General features: G+C 37.5%; 1 protein-coding gene across 2 annotated transcripts in view; it reads left to right on the top strand.

The window, feature by feature from the left end:
* The window catches only part of mtr (5-methyltetrahydrofolate-homocysteine methyltransferase), a 74,383-nt gene extending 70,608 nt beyond the window's left edge, over positions 1 to 3,775 (top strand). The window contains exon 33 of one of the 2 annotated variants that reach the window (XM_040135578.1): positions 2,339 to 3,775. In XM_040135578.1, coding sequence (XP_039991512.1) covers positions 2,339 to 2,428 — 90 coding nt within the window. In that variant the 3' untranslated portion in view covers positions 2,429 to 3,775. The remainder of the gene's footprint in view (positions 1 to 2,338) is intronic. The other variant, XM_040135579.1, reaches the window with a different exon arrangement.
* Positions 3,776 to 16,961: the final 13,186 nt, after the last annotated feature.

Raw genomic sequence — 16,961 nt, forward strand, 5'->3', positions numbered from 1 at the left:
AACATACAATTTTTTAATTGACTGATTTAACCCTTGAATAAATGAGTGGATTTATTTATTTATTTAAAAACACTGTTAGGGACCCTGCACAAAAACAAGCTTCAGGCGGGGGATAGACTATAAGAGAGCTGGAAACATTGTGATGATCATAGACCAGGGGTGGGAGAACTTATTGGCTCAGGGGCCACATTGACTTTTAAAATTTGACAGACAGGCCGGACCAGCACCAGATGCATACATATCAAGCATAAACATAAAAAAGGCCTTACAGTGTTAAAACTTACATTCACTTTTAGTGGGGACAATGGTGTTGATCACCCTTTTTTGCCAGTGCATCAAAGGCTGGTGTTAGTTTTGTTGTGGCAATTATCAGAACAGATCTGAGGTATTCATCACTCAACTGGGATCTGTGGGGTGCTTTGTTGGTGTTCATCACACTAAAAGTCTGTTCACACACATACGTAGAGCCAAACAACACCAGCATCCTCTGTGCCGATTTCTGGATGTTTGGAAATTTGGCTGCGCTTAATGAACCATAAAACTCATCCAGTTTAAGAGAGTTGAACTTCTCCTCTAAGATGGTGTCACATTGGAGATAAATCAGTTCCAACTACAACTCCTGTGGCGCCGTTTCAGGGTCTTGAGCGAATGACTTGTTTGACATTCGCTTTGAGAAGAAAGCTAGCTTGGTTCTGAAGGACCTCACGTTTGTGTACATTTCATTCAAAAACTGGTCTTTTCCTTGTAGCTTCACGTTGAGCTCACTCATGTGTGTCAGTATGTCCACAGCAAAAGCTAAATCACAAAGCCAATCTGTGTCAATCAGCTCAGGAAAATCGTCAGCTTTCTCAAGTAGCTCCAAAAATGAGGTAATCTCCTGTTTGAGCTCCCACACTCATTGACATACTTTCCCCAAACTTAACCAGCGGACATTGGAGTGGTAGAGCAAGTCCTGGTGATCAGCGTCAGTTTCTTCAAGAAACTTAATAAACTGACGATGCTAAAGACCCCTCGCTCGAATAAAGTTAACGAGTTTTACAACTGGCTTCACTACATGGTCAAGCTGCAATATGGATTTACACAGTGCTTCCTGGTGGATTATGCAGTGTAAGAAAATTACCTCCTGCTCAGAGTTCTCCTCTTTCAACCTCTCCTGGATTCTTTTGAGCTACCCCACGTTTTTTCCTGTTAGATTTGGCGATCCATCTGTGGTAACCTTGGCGAGCGTACTCCGAGGTAGCTTGTGCGTCTTGATGACCCCCGACACGCTGTCATACAAGTCCTCTCCCCGCGTTTTCCCCTTTAGGGATTCCATGACCAAACACTCCTCCGTAATCTCAAAATTGTCATTAATCCCTCTGATAAAAATTAAAAGCTGAGCGGTGTCCTTTATGTCATTACTTTCGTCCAGTGCCAAGGAATATAATTTAAATGACTCCGCTTTTTTGTTTAGCTTGCTAGCTTAGTCTTTTAGCTCAACACGGCGAGTCATTGTCCTGTGTGATAAGCTAATTTTTTTCAAATTTGTTCTTGCTCTTAGGACACAAGATACCTGCTGTCTCTACCATGCACTCTTTGAGAAACTCTCCTTTGGAGAAAGGTTTGCTGGTCTTTGCTAATGCCTAATGCGCCACCTCGTGGAACACCAGGCATTACAGGACAAGGTCCAATGATCGCAGTCATAATTATGTTATGATTTGATTTGAGCAATTCTGTACCAATCTTCGGCGGGCTGGATAAAAAGATCAAAGGGCCGGATGTAGCCCGCGGGCCGTAGTTTGTCCACCCCTGTCATAGACTAAAACAAGACACACACAAGGACTGTGTGTGACTGATCTGTGATTACTGTCTTGACTAATTTGTGTTGGTTAGGTGATATACAGTAGAAACATGAAATAAAATGGTTTATGTTGAAAAATATTGGTACGTTTTGGGAAAAAAATGTTTTTGTCATGTTTAAATTATTGTAAAAACTTAAATGACAAAAATAAATGTTTGTGTGTTTGTTATTGTTAATAATACTCTGAAAAAGTTACAAGCAATATGATTTGAATATATTGCTTAATCTGGATTATATAAATACCAAGTGTCTAGTGACCCAAGATATGTTAGAGTGTTTGAAAATCCACTCATTTATTTAAGGGTTAAATCAGTCAAATAAAAAACAGTTGTATGTTAATGTCATTATTAATGTAAAAGATAAATTTATAACACTTCGTACACATACACAAACTGGAGTGTCCCTTTAAATTGTAATGCGACAAAGATATGTAACAGACAGGACTCAGGACACAAAACCAGGCTGAACTTGTATTTTCTGTTCTCTTCTTTTGCCCAGGTGGAGGACTACGCCAGGAGGAAAGAGATGAGTGTGGAGGAGGTGGAGAGATGGCTGGCTCCTATACTAGGTTATGACAGTGAGGTGTAGAGTGTGACAGCTCCAGCAGTCAGCTGGACCAAAGAAAGATCAGAGCAGGGCAAAACTAACAGAGAAACAGGTTTACAGTCCAACCATTCCACTGTAGCTCATACAGGTTCTTACTGTGGTTACTTACACTAGGATTCACTGACATCCCACAGTATATTTTTTACTTCTGTACAAACAGACTAGATGGGTCACAAACTTTTTTTTTCAGTCCTCTGTACCAAAACAAACTAATTTAGAACACTACATTAATTTGATAAAACATTTGTAAAAATCCTCTCTAAAATGAATTCCCTGTTTATTAATGGAGTGATTCTATTAGGATTATAAAGGGAGTGAAATAGTCTGTTGAAAATCACATGGTATCTCATCACAGTCACACATAGATGTATCCCCAGCATTGCTACACAATCAAGTTAAGGTGATAAGTTATTTTGACACCCTAAAAATGAGGTGGATCAACCCACATAGCAGTAACAGGAGCTCTCATTGGTCACCCATCATCTCAGAGCCCCTGTGTCACCCTCCTGTTACTTGTGTGTGGGAAGTTTTTGGTATGACACATTGCTTTAAACTATAGTGTGGCTGAACCAATCTGTAAACATTAAAGTAGGAGAAAAATGCAGTATGGAACATGGAAACAAGAGTTTAATACATTTTTCTTGATAAACATTTTTTAAGAGTAAATTCCAGGCAATTGAAAATTTAGTTTTTGCTGACCTCCATTGGTTTAAGTTCTCACCTTGCTCTAGTGATGTAGAAGTGTATTCCAGTGTGTCAGTTCACCATGACCTCACTCTTGGGTGTGGTTACTGGCAGTGATGCTGGCTGTGGTCAGTTGAACTTTCAGCCAGAGATGAATAAAATTCAGTTTTCCAGCCTGTTGTACAGTTACTATAAAAATCCTTTTGTTACATAATCTAAAATGAATTAATTTGTCATTCAGATGCACAAAAATAAAAACAATGACTGCTTTAATAAGATAATTTTTTAAAAGTTACATAAATGTATTGTTAATTATATCAATCATCATAGCTGTTGACGTACACTTCAGTCCTCCAGACATTTGAAGCTACAACAAACAATTAACTCAACCTTTTTCCGTAGATACATTGTTTCCATTTGATAGAATGTAAGTGTAACTTCAACTATAAGTTAGTTCATTATTTGAATCCAAGGTACCAGTGTTTGATTGGCTGGTTGGTTGATAATTGCTGTTTTTCTGTTTACATTGTGATTTCTGAGGGAGTTGTGAATGCCTTTGTCTAGTCTATGAGGTTTTATAAATGGTTTGTCTTCCAGACATCACTTCATAATGCTCAGGAATCAATAAATTGGGACAAAATCAAAGATTAATATGAGTATTTTAATTATTGTTAAATTGAAAAATGTTAATGTAGTCAAAAGATTCAGTATTTACATTCATTAAAAAACAAAAAACAAAAAACTTACTCTATCATCATGTAAAACAGTTGCTAAAAACAAACTTAAATGTTACTTGTTCCTGAATTAATATGAAACCAAACATTTTCTATTTACTAGAGACTTGTGGCATAAAAACTAAATAATGATAATTTATCATTCACACAACATTATAGCATAATTTACACTGACATACAATGCTAATGTTGGTTGGAAAGATTCGGGTTAATGAAACAGTGTTTTAAGGTGTAATCTTTAAATGTTTAAGTTGGTTAACTGGGTTAACCCTTTGCAACATCCCTGGTTATTTAAATTCCCACATGGTGTCTTGTTCCCCAGTAAAAAAGAAGAAAAAGCCAGCTTTTCTCAAAATGAGGTACAATTAGTTACTTACCTACATCCACATATTGTTTACCATGTTTTATCAGTGATGTATAGTGTATAGACTATACAACATATTTACTTGTTCCAGGATCCTAAAACATCTCCACATGGGGCAAAATGAAAAAACAAACAAACAAACAAGGGGGTTTCTGTAACAATCTGGCTCAAGTGCATTTTTACGTGTCTTAAAAGCCCTGATGTGCTGCAGTGGCTAATCTCAGTTTGTATGAAACTTAGATCGTTTTTAGATCCATTTTACTTGCTTACATTGAAAAAACAGATAAATGACGGTGGCATTGCGAACACTGAAAAACAGTATTGACATGGTAGTGTTATTTTATTAAAAATAAATTGTTTCAACATAATTTTTCTGTCTTTCTGAGTTTAAACCTCAGGTCCAAAGACCTCACTGATGAATTAGACATGAACAAAGTGTTAATTAGCTTTTGCTTTGGAAGTGCACTCAGTACTTTGAAAAATAAGCCTTGGAGACCAAACCTCTATTAGGCCATTAAATATGATTCTGTTTCAAACATTATTAAAAAACAAAAAACAAACAAACATACTGACTGGTTGGTTGATTGATTTCTTACAGTGTAACATTTCCCAGAGTGAAAAACACAAGGGTCTGTATCAACAGGAGCCAGGACACTCCTTTTGAATTTGCACCCACTTGTCCTGCTACCATTTTGAATCCGGAAGTACCCTGATGAGAGGAAGGAATGCATTTCTTATGCATTTTCATATTTTAATTGAACAACAATGGTAGGCTAGTCTGATTGAAGGGGAGCTGATGTGAAAAAGTTCACTAGCCGATTACATCATCTAAAGCTGGATGGCCCCCCAATTCAAAACTTTATTCAACTGGCGCTCTTTGGGAGTACTAAGCCTGTTGTAGAAACACTTGTAGAAAGTCTTTGTGGCTCCAAAGCAGTTTGAAAAACAGTTTGGTGTCAGGATGTGGTATATAAAGGTACTTGGATTAAAAACCTGACTCAGTATTTCTAAATCCTGGCTAGAGCCCTTACAGCTAATAGGTAAAATGTCATATTTCCTTATTGTTATTAATATTATTATATAATTTATTATATTTTAACCTTAAGATACGGGTTCTTATTTTTGTACCATGGACTTACAAGGTCGAGTTAATAGCTTAGATGCTAATTTATTATATCACGTAATAAACTAGCTTAAATAAACTACTAAATGTAAACTGGGTTGGATGAGTCATTATCTGTAAACTGCTGTATGTTGCAAGTAGTTCATGAATATGATAACATAAGATTTTGTGCCATATTTATGATTTAAACTGTGGCTTGGTAGGAATTTCTTCGTCAACTTGTGAACCTTCATGGAGGGAATGAGATGCCATGTCAAACCGGCCGCCGGGAAGGAGGACGGGGGTGGGCAAAAAGCTCGCAAGCACGTTCATACCTGTGTAGCTCCTCCCTCGTTTAGCGCGCGCCATCCAATGAGGGAGTTCTACAGTGCGTTGGCTTTTGCCGTCTCGAGCACACACAGGCAGACCCAACCTGTACGCCACACGTAGATACACCACGAGCATCCCCGTGTGAAATATAACCATGGCTGAAGGAGGAGAGGGCGAGGATGAAATCCAGTTCTTGCGGACTGTAAGTATTTGTTCACGTTCTTCTGAAACCGAATGTCGCCGCTGAGGTGGATTTTATTGCGTCTTTCTTCTCGGCTGTGTGTGCGCGCGCGTGCAATGTGGGCAGGGAGTTTACCGCATTAAGGATGACGGCTCCTGTAGATACTAGTCATTGGTCAGTGAGTCCGCATCATGCTGACATAACTGCAAGGATGGAAGAGGTGTGAAAACATACTGTCAGACAGAGGCAGACGTGAAGATGAGAGGTGGTGGTGGTGTTTTTTTTTTTTTTTGTAGACAGTGTTGCTGTCATTTTGTCAAAGAGGAGTTGAGTAGCATGCAGACTGTTTGAGTCGCTGGTGTGTGTTGGGTGGATGCGGGGCGCAGTGCGGTGCAGACTGGCAGCGTGAAGCCTGCTGCATCTGCTTCACCTCTCTTCAATCAGCTTATGCAGTGAAGCAATGCCACGCTACCCTGTGTATGTGTGTGTGTGTTCATTCCATGCCAATCATATAATAAAGTCAAATCGCCTTGTATTGGACATGAAAGGAGATGTTACTTTACAAAAAGTCACGTGAATAATCACACGTGAATTCACTGCCCCTGAGTATTTACTTTTTTTAAAGGAAGGGGTGGGCACATACACAAAAATGTCGTAATATATAAATGAATATGTATGAAAGTTATTATGTAATTGAAACCAAAAGCCTAATGTGTAGCCCTTTTCTGCCAGGGCTGAGATGGTCCCATTGCTGCCAGTGCAGTTCCCCTTGTTTTTGAAATAATCAGTGTCAGTATCATGACAGCAAAAGGAAAATTACTGCAGTGGTGTTAACATGCCATGACTCAATTCTAGAAATTATTTAGAATAAGATGAAACTATCCAAGGAAATTCTAGAATTTTGGGCTGCTATTGATGCTATAACATATTCAGACAGACTGCATTTAAAGCTGCACCAATCATTTAAAAAAATTATATGTAATGTGCAAGGAGTCACTCGTAGTGACAACTATTCAGAGAATTATCACCGACTCTGCACTTCCCCTTAGCTATGGGGGATGTTAGCCTCTTTCAGCTCATTGTTCTGGTTTGTTGGTGCACAAGTCCTGTTTTGGTTTAATTTCACAGTTCTAATCCACCTCTTTTCCAGCAGTATCAGGCTGGTGTTTTTAGTGAAAAGGGCGTGATAAACACACTGTACACCACAGTGCTGCCTCAAATTGGCCAAAAGAAATTAAAAAAAAAAAAAAGTCATTGATGCAGCTTTTACAGGGCTTGACGTTAACGTTTTGAGGCACTTGTCCTTTGGAGAAGTAAATGTACCTTGTCACTTGTCTGGGTAAAAATGACAATAATTTACTTTTTTCATTTTTTTTTGTGAATGAAGAAATTCAGACATGAAAAAGTTGAATATGTTACTTATAGCCAAAATTCCATGGTACACCAGGGCCCAGATGTATAGATGGTATTTATTAAAGAAGAATGTGCAATGAGAATGTAGGCACTTCACGCATACTTCAGACTTTGTGTACACACGGTTTTCAAGACATTGCTGCAGGTGAAATGATGAGGGGGACATGAAACATATGGCGAGAGATATAACCTTTATAGTAAAACATTATTTGTTTACGTTATTTGCCAAATTCACAAATTGTGTTATTATTTTGCAGTCTATACGGCATTGATTGCATTTATAGATTTACAGTCCTGGTTGAAATTAATGGCAACCCTGAATTTTAACTACAGAATTTAGAATATCTTCAGAAATAAATGCAAATTAACCAGTTTTGTATAATGAGAATATTCAATAAATGTCCAAAGTTACTGGACAAAAAAAAAACAAAGAAATTGCTTTCATATAGTGAAATAAAAAAAATACAGACATAAAATGTATGCTTGGCACAATTTTTGGCACTCTTGATTAATTAAATTAGTTCCTCAAACAAAATAAAAAACAAATAAGACTCACCTTTGCTTATTTTCAGTGTTCACATGACCTGAATTTACCAATAAATGATGGTTTTACTGTATAAAAAGGGGCTGATGGCTTCCAGTTTCTTTTTCACAATGATGAAGATGAGAGCTGTCTGTGAGCATCAGAAATGCTATTATAAATAAACATAACACTTTCAAAAGCTTCAAGGCAATCAGCAAGGATCTTGAAATCCCTGTTTCAGTTCGTGATGTTATCAAGTTTCACAGTCATAAAGTGTTAAGACACTTCCAGGACGTGGCATTGAGAAGAGACCCAATGAGAAAAGTCTGCGAAGGTTGATGCGGATTGTGGAAAAAACACCATTCAGGACATCTAAAGAGCTTCAGGCTGACCTGGAGCAATCTGGAGTGGTGGTTTCATCCTGTACCATATGCCTGCACACTAAACCTAGTAGGGTTTCATGGACGAAGACCAAAGAGGTCACCAATATTGAAAGAAAGGCACAAAAAGGCAAGACTAACGTTTGCGAAAACTTTCATAGAAAAGCTACTGTCTTTCTGGGATAATGTTCCATGGTAAGATGGTAAGATGTAAGTTTGTTTATACGTGATGAAATGAAAGCCCATAAGGGAAAAGAACACCTTACCTACAGTAAAACATGGTGGAGATTCTATCAGGCTGTGGGGCTGCTTTCCTGCCTCTGGTACTGGAGGCATTGAATGTATCAAGGAAAGATGAAATCAGAAGATTACCAAGGCATTTTAGAGAGAAATGTGTTACCCGGCCTCAGAAAACTAGGTTTGAGGCGAAGGTCTTGGGTTTTGAAGCAGTACAACGACCCAAAGCACACATCCAGCAGCAGGAAAGAATGGTTGAAAAGGAAAAGGTGCAGTGTTTTAAACTGGCCAGCAATGAGTCCTGACCTAAATCCCATTGAAAACCTTTGGAGGGAGCTGAATCTGCCATTGCAAAAAGGACTCCTGCAAACTTAAGATCTTGAAGGCACACCAATGGAAGAGTTGCAGAAACTATCAGCAGACAGGTGCAAGAAGCTTCTAGATGGCTACAAGAAACATTTAGAGGCTGTCATCGTTGCCAAGGTTCTGCAACCAAATATTAGTTAAGGATGACAATAATTGTGTCTGGGGTACATTTTGTGTTTGTATTATTGAACTATTGTTCAAGTTTTGTTTTTTTATTTCCATTTGTTCATTAGCTGTGGACATTATATTAAAACATTCTGATTATACAAAAAATTGTTAATTTGCATTTATTTCTCTATATATTATAAATTCTGTACTTATAATTCAGGGGTGCCAGTAATTTCAACCAGGACTGTAATTTTAAATTATTTATGAGTGATGAATTTTATCATTCCTTTTATTTACATTCGAGCCATAACTTCCCTAGAGTCTGTTTCAATATGAGTTTAGATTAATCATTGATCATCCTTCTGACAGTTAATAATGATTAATGAGATATTACTGTGATGATGGTTTACAGGTAGATCTGATGAATTAGTGGTAAAGGCACTATGAATAGCCACATCCATGCGTAACGGTTGCATGTAAGAGCTTTTCTATATCCATTCATGGATAATTATGGGAGTGGAAATGAAGCTTGTGCACATGTCCCCGTTTCCACAATGAACGAGAGTTATAAAACAGAATCCGGCATACGTGTAGCTTTAAAAATCTGACAAAAATAATGCAGATGCATATTTCTGTCTGTGTACACACAGTCATGACATAAACACAGTTTTAAGCATCTGGCCCCAGCTCTGCTCCCAAAGCACACAGTTTTAGAACCAATGGTCTAGCCTACTCGGATTATTTTGTTCGAGAGCATTTACAACACCAACTTTAGCTATGTTTGTAGCTTAGCTAGTCTCAAAATGTATTTTTGGGTCAATGCGACTGATTCAGTGAGAGCAGGTCACAATTCTCTAGGTTGTTGCTTAGATAATGTTATAGTGAAATACACAGCTGCCAACACAAGCTAGCACCCCCCCGGCAAACGCTGCAGAACATTACCCCTTACTCCTTAATGCACCCAGTCAAATTCGCCTCTCCAGCTATTCACATATTTTGTTCTCTCTTTGACTCGTACGATGCAGTTGTAATGTTTCATCTTCTTGGTGCTTTCCCTGGCACTTGGCTGGGCTGTGGAGCCTGAAGGGAACATTGCCGCCACTGTTCTTGTGAGTTAAAATGTTTGAACTGCAAGCGGGTCCTAGTCTGTGGAATATTTGGATCGACTCCAGATTGGTCAATCAAGGCATTCTGGGTTGGACGTATCGTGAGGGAAAAATGTTTTAGTACAAATAAGTCAAAATTTCTGCCAGGTAAGTATGACATGACATAGCGATTTCTAAGCTACACTGGAACATGTTTCGTAGGGAAACATTCCACATTTTTTGTAGTTTTGTTTTACTTAATATTTTCATCTGCTGTCATGGAAATATAAAGAGGTGTCTCAATTTACGTTTCAGTGGTCAGTGATGGTGATGGAGTGAAACAAAAACATCTCTAATACATGCTACTGAAATGGGTTTCCTTCACAGAGTGTCTGTGATTAGAAATTGGATCTCAGATTAAGATTTGGGCTCTTTTCGCATTTGTTGATGCAGTTCATTTTCATTAAGATGCCTCTCAGAGGACTCCCTCTTGTATGGCCAACTGGGAGCGGCACAACTAGACCATATGGAAGGTTTAAATATCTAGCCTAGCCGTTGAGCACCTTGGTATTCCCCCAGAAAGACCTGTTAGACGTGGCTGTGGAAAAGGATGTCTGGGTTTCTGTGTTTAATCTGTTGCCTTCAGGACACAGACCACGATAAACAGCTGAAACTGGAAGGAGGATATATGGAAACAAATGTTGTCAAAAACACATTCCTTAAACTGATATCGGGATTTTTATACATCTTTGATGTAAGGACAGAGCTAGAGAAATTGGTGGGAGCAGTTACATTTTTTTTAGTTAAGTTAAATTTTTGTCTGATGAAGTGTAGGCATGGTGTCTTGGTTTTGTGACCTTAATATTTGGTATGAATGTATCAAACAGTATTATGGTAAAAAGTGCAGACCAATTGTTATGATACAGAAATTTGCACCTTTCAAAAAACGCCTATCATATTAGTTAATGTGCCTTACGATATTTCTGCATTAAAAACGATAATCAGCATTTAAATAGCATAAAAAAATCTATGGTTATATAAGGTTAATAATATTTGATTGTTTTTTCTAAAATAATCACAACAGAACAAGATGAGCATGAAAATAATTAAAAAATGCAATTTCAAAATTAGAGCTGAAACAGTTAATCGTTTAAAAAAGTTAATTGGCAGCAATTTTGATCAAACATTTAAGTCATTTTTATAAGCAAAAAATGTGAAAAAATTCTCAGGTACCAGCTTCTCAAATGTGGGGATTAGCTGCTTTTAACCTTTGAAGATCTATGGACTGTTTGTCAGACAAAACAAGATATTTAAATATTTCAGCTTCAACTCTATTACACTATTTTCTAACATTTATAGATGAAGCAATCAATCCAGACAATAATCTGCAGATTATGAAAATAATTATTAGTTTTAGCCCTAAAATACATTCACAAAAAGGAGATAAACATAAGAAAATAAAATTTGAAGTCAATTTGACACAGACAAATATTTAAAATTCTTAGTAATTCAGTGAATGGGGACACCCACTGAGTACCATTTGTGTTCACAAAGGGTGCATGCTCCTGTATATGCATAACATCAATCCTAATCTACAAAACAACTCTGTAGGTACTATTTAAAAAACATGCATACTTTCATACCAGATATCTACTGATGCTGTAATGGTGAGTCAACCAAAGGTTCAAAATTATTCAGTAGTAAATGTAAATTAGCTAGATAAAATATGCCTTTATATTGTACTTAAACATATTATGACAACGTCAACAAGGCAACTTGTAATTAAGTGCAAATTAAGTGATATTGAATGTGCAACCAGTATACTGTGTAGGCCTGTCAAAATTATTACATAATCACCATTTATTTGAGCTGACCACAATCATTTTGCATAATCGTTAAAATCAGTTCCATTCATCTGTATAAAAACAGCAGGATGAAACTAACAGAAATGTCATATTTCCATGTCGTTTTTAGCGTCTAAATAGAAATAAAGTCAGTTTGTTTTCGGGTGAATGACAATATTGAGCCACCTCTTAAAATTTTTTTTCAGTTGCAGTTAAAGATAGATGTCTAGTTAATTTAGTTAAACTTGTTTATATATGTATTATATATGTTTGTGTGACATGTGCTGAAAAGCAGTAAAGATGGGCCTAAAGGCACTGATATCTTTAAGTGTTCAGACAGCATGTGGCATATTTGTGCATATTTAATCTTATCCAGTTGAGTTGCCACACCACCAGTGTTTTGTTGCCTCGTTTACCCAAACCAGATGAGATTGTAATACTATTCACTCTGATAGTGGTTGCTGTATAGGATTAACTGTGCCTGGTTTCATATTTTGTATCCATAGTGTCCATAAGATGAGTATCTTTTGTTATATCACATCTTGTCAGTATTTTCTGTGCTGCTGCAGTATTACAGTTGTCAGTACAGTGTGTTTTTGTTCCGATAGTGATTCAGATAAAGTGATGGATGTGTCCACATCAGAACATCTTAACACTGTAGTCGAGCAGTGGTCAGAGGACAGAGAGTATGTGAGGGCCAGTTCACAGGAACTGAACCCAGGGAAGACACCGGAGCACTCTGCTTCATTTAATGCTTCATTAGTTGCATGTGACTAACGTTTGTACTTGCACTGCATCTTCATCAGATTCAAACTCTATTGGCAGAGAAAAGGGCAAAAGGCAGTAGTATAGCAACACTCATTCAAGAGGAGAGTACAATACAGTTTGGCATCACAGTCAGGAAAACTGTTATCTGAGGCAAACTGAAATCCTATAAAAACAATTCTGTTGAAATATACACAGAAAAACCTTATTCAAATGTCATATGTAATGATAAGGAATAAAAACATACACTCTTGTGGACATTCTTAGTATGATACTAATGGTGGCATGAGACAGACACATAACATGACACATAACAGGTTGTCCAAGATGAGTTTGCATCATCAGGAATCCATGATTAAAAATCCTGAGAAGGATCTGCACTTTGAGTGTCTTGGTTCAGCTAACTGTAGGAACAAAGATGGAATTTTGTTCAACCCTCCAGTGTTTCTTCAAGGAAATAGAAGAGAATTAGAAGAGGTAGACTGGGCGATGTGGCCAAAAAATAAAATCCCTTTTTTGTTTCAAGCTTGGAACTGAGTCACAATTTTTTTTCTAAAAATACAAGAAAACCAGAAAACCATGTTTTGTAAGACTTAATAAAAGACCTGCACCACCTGCAAACCCGTCCTCGCAATGCATATTCAAGAAATAAAGGTAATCAAATTCTTCTCTGTACTGCTAGTACCAGATTCTTCGACTAACTAGAGCATGAAACTCCACTTTAATAATCACTTTAAATACAGAGCAGACATGTCTGCTCACATATTCATCTGGTCCTGCTGTTTTAGTTTCTTAAGACATAAACCTGAACTGGCTAGCTACGTTAGCTACCCATCAGGTAGAGACAGACTGAACAAAGTAGAATCTGCACACTGTTCTGTCAACTCCCATGGATTCACCTCTTGTAAACAGAGGTAAGATCTAATCATCAAACACAAACCAAAAGTGTAGTTCAGTGTGCATCAGAATTTTTTCAGTCTGTCCATCTCGTTGATGCGTCTATTAAATTTACTACAAAACAGCCAGAGTTAGCAAGCCATCCAGAGTGATGACAGCCCTGTAAACTGCGGCAAGTGGAATGATGCTGGGCTGTGAATTGATTTTGGCGTATTGGCTGCATGGGGTATTGCAATTTCCATGTTCATTCAAAATTTACTGTAATGTCCATTTCGACAGCACTAATTCCATCAGTACAACAGAGTCATGTCAGACTCAACAATCTGCTGCTTAACACACATAATGGTATAATGAATTTCCCATTTTATATTTTTTCATAAGCAGGAGGTAATGAAATGTATTTGACAAGTCACTTTAGTAAATCAATTAATTGGAAGAATATTATTTAGATATTATTGGACCCATTGTTTTCCTTCGGATTAGATTGTACACTCAAGTCACATGTTTTGTCCTGGTTGATTTTAATGAAAACAGACTCACTTTAGATATCAGAATCCATATTATGTTAAACTGTGTGAAAGGTTCTTGATTATCAGTAGTTCATATGGAACAAGAACAACCTGTGCAGCCCATTATTTTTAATCAGCCTAACCTTTTCACTACATCACCACTGACTTTACTGATAACACAGCTGTCAAAATCAGTTTGCTCCTGCTGATAATGTTTAGCCCTACTGCCTCTTATCTTTCTTTGCTGCAAAGACATGACCAGGACACTAACAGCAGCAATGCAATCTCCCTTTAGAACGAACTGTGTGTGCATTATATCAAGAGTTTCTATAATAGCAGTTGTAAATTTACATCCAGGCTTTTTGTTTACACCTTCTCTGTCTAGTAGACAATGGCTGCCAGAGATCCTTGTCAAAGGAAATGTATACATAGGTTGGATTAGATATTTGAACTAAATACATCTTTTTTGATTATGAGGACAGTCTCATAACTACAGGTGACGATCTTTGCTTTCATCCTGCTGCACAGGATATGTCCTGGGTCTTTGTCCACAAAGTGTTCTAATAAAAACCTAACTCAGATATTTCAGTATACTGTAAGTTGATGAAAGAAACCAGGTTTGTCAATTTACATGATTTGGAGGAATGGATTTACTGCTGAAAGCAATGAATAATCTAATTTCACAAGCGACAGCAACCACAGTCAGTGTGATATTTGCTGGTATTAGATCACCGGAGACCAGTGTGCAGATATGAGAGTGAGGAATGGCTCATAGGAATTGCGCAGCCATGCAGAGCTTGTTTGTGTTAGTATAAAAGTTACTGTACCCATTCTGCCAGTTCACTACTGTCCTAAATTCATCAAGGGAGCTCAGTTCCCCTTGTAAGGACATGCTGACTGGCCTGTGGAGCAAAACACGTTTTTATTACCATACACTGCTGACCCAGTATACATAAATGAAAACAACCGTTAATTAAAGTATTAGTGGGAGCTAAATGAAAGTAGAAAATATTGAGGTAAGAAGAATGGGAATCATGAAAATATAGTGTCAACCCGTTTAATACTGATAATATCAGATCAGTGCATCACTCCAAGAGACAATGTTTGTTGGTGGAATGTGGTAAAGGTTTTGTTTTTACCATGGTCTGGAAACTTGTTGAGTTTAGGTGGTGGCAGCTGTTCCATATGCATTCTTTGTGTCAGAATTATTAAGCTGTTCATTCACATGGTTCATCTTTATGTATTTATTTTTGTAATATTTTGAAGTGAAATTAAAAACAATACACAGAACATACATACAGCCCACCCAGAGTCACTGCACAATAACAAACAAAAAAGGTTAAAGTGGTAAAGGGAGTCAATTTAAAGAAAAAAACAACAACTTGTTCTTAAACCCTCAAGAACTTGGGTCAAAGCATAGATCAGCTTCTGGAGAGACATAATTGCAGAATTCTGTGCGATCCAGATTAAGATAGAGGAGATCTGTGAAGTGGACTGTAGCAATAAAATGTATTTCTTTATCTAAATAAATAGCACACTTAACTGCTTAAAGGTCTGCTTCAGTGTACAAAATTCTATGCAGAATAATTAATGTTTTTTTGGAATTGTGTACATCCTTGAAATGACCTGCATGTCTCCCTAATCTAAGTAAACAAAAATAATCCATATCTGGAAACCTACTTTAAACATTTTGTATCAGACAAGTCAGATTCAGTGAAAGGCTTTTAGGCTTTTTGAACAAAGCAGTCCAGTTGAAGTGTGGGAGTTTATCTGTGTGGTTCAAGGTGGGGGGAGGGAAGTTGTATTAGGGGGAGATATGGCAGTGGAAAAAGCCATATTTCTCCATCAGCTGTCAGTGCAGCACACCAACACACACACACACACACACACACACACACACACACACACACACACACACACACACACACACACACACACACACACACACACACACACACACACACACACACACACAGTGATGAGCCCTTTCTCTCAATATGAAAGTTTAATGACTCCCCCCCCCCCCCACTTTTATAAATGTTATGTCCTCTCTATGAGCCACACAATTCCCTGACTATCTATCAACCAAACACTCTGCAAACTGTTTTTTTTAGTTTTTTTTTTAGTTGATCTCTATGTATATCTATAGAGGAATATGTTCTGGCTGTGATCGTGGAAGACAGGGCGCAGAACACCAATCATTCAGCTTTAAGGGTGATGATACCGTTTGACTGATGCTTATTTTATACAATCAAATCTCTGTCCTACAGTCGGCTGGAGCCCTTCTCAGACATAGAATATGTAACACTGCAGGCTTCATCAGGCATTTAAAGTGATGCCTTTTTGTCATTCAAACATTGGTGACATTTATGTTAATGTTTCTCACAACTTAATTCAGATATAACAGCACATACGAGGAAAGAGCTAAATACTCTTTGGCACCTGGGATCTGATGTGCGTGCTCAAGACTTATTTTACTGTTAAAGCTTTAAGTATTGACCATCATGAGTGTTAGTGTAACATTTCATGACACAGTGAATTATTAGAGAACCAAATCTGCTAACTGTTTTAATGCAATACAATGCACCACTGATTGACTAATCACATAATTGATTTTTTTTTTCTTCTGTGCATAAGAGTTGAATATTGAGATAATAGATTAACACAGTGATGTTAGAAGGCAGAACAAGTCCCTATTATTTTTATATTTTACCTTGTGTTGTGGTCTTTGCTTTCATCTGATGGCATTCAAAGTGTTAAAAATGATAGTTCTGACATAGTAATACTGTTGTGACTTTTACATAAAAATAACTCAGGCTGTTACTCAGACATGAGACTAACATGTTAAATTGCCATCAGATTAATATAATGGGGTGCATGTGTGTAAGGGGTTCTAGTGTATCAGTATTTTGACGATCAGTGGTAGCGCCGCCTGGCCCCTCTACTGCAGCAGGTACCATGCCACACCCGGCTGGCTCTGCTGGTCGTGCTGC

This window comes from Xiphias gladius, chromosome 9 (assembly GCF_016859285.1).
Source record: "Xiphias gladius isolate SHS-SW01 ecotype Sanya breed wild chromosome 9, ASM1685928v1, whole genome shotgun sequence".
NCBI classification, from domain to species: domain Eukaryota; kingdom Metazoa; phylum Chordata; class Actinopteri; order Istiophoriformes; family Xiphiidae; genus Xiphias; species Xiphias gladius.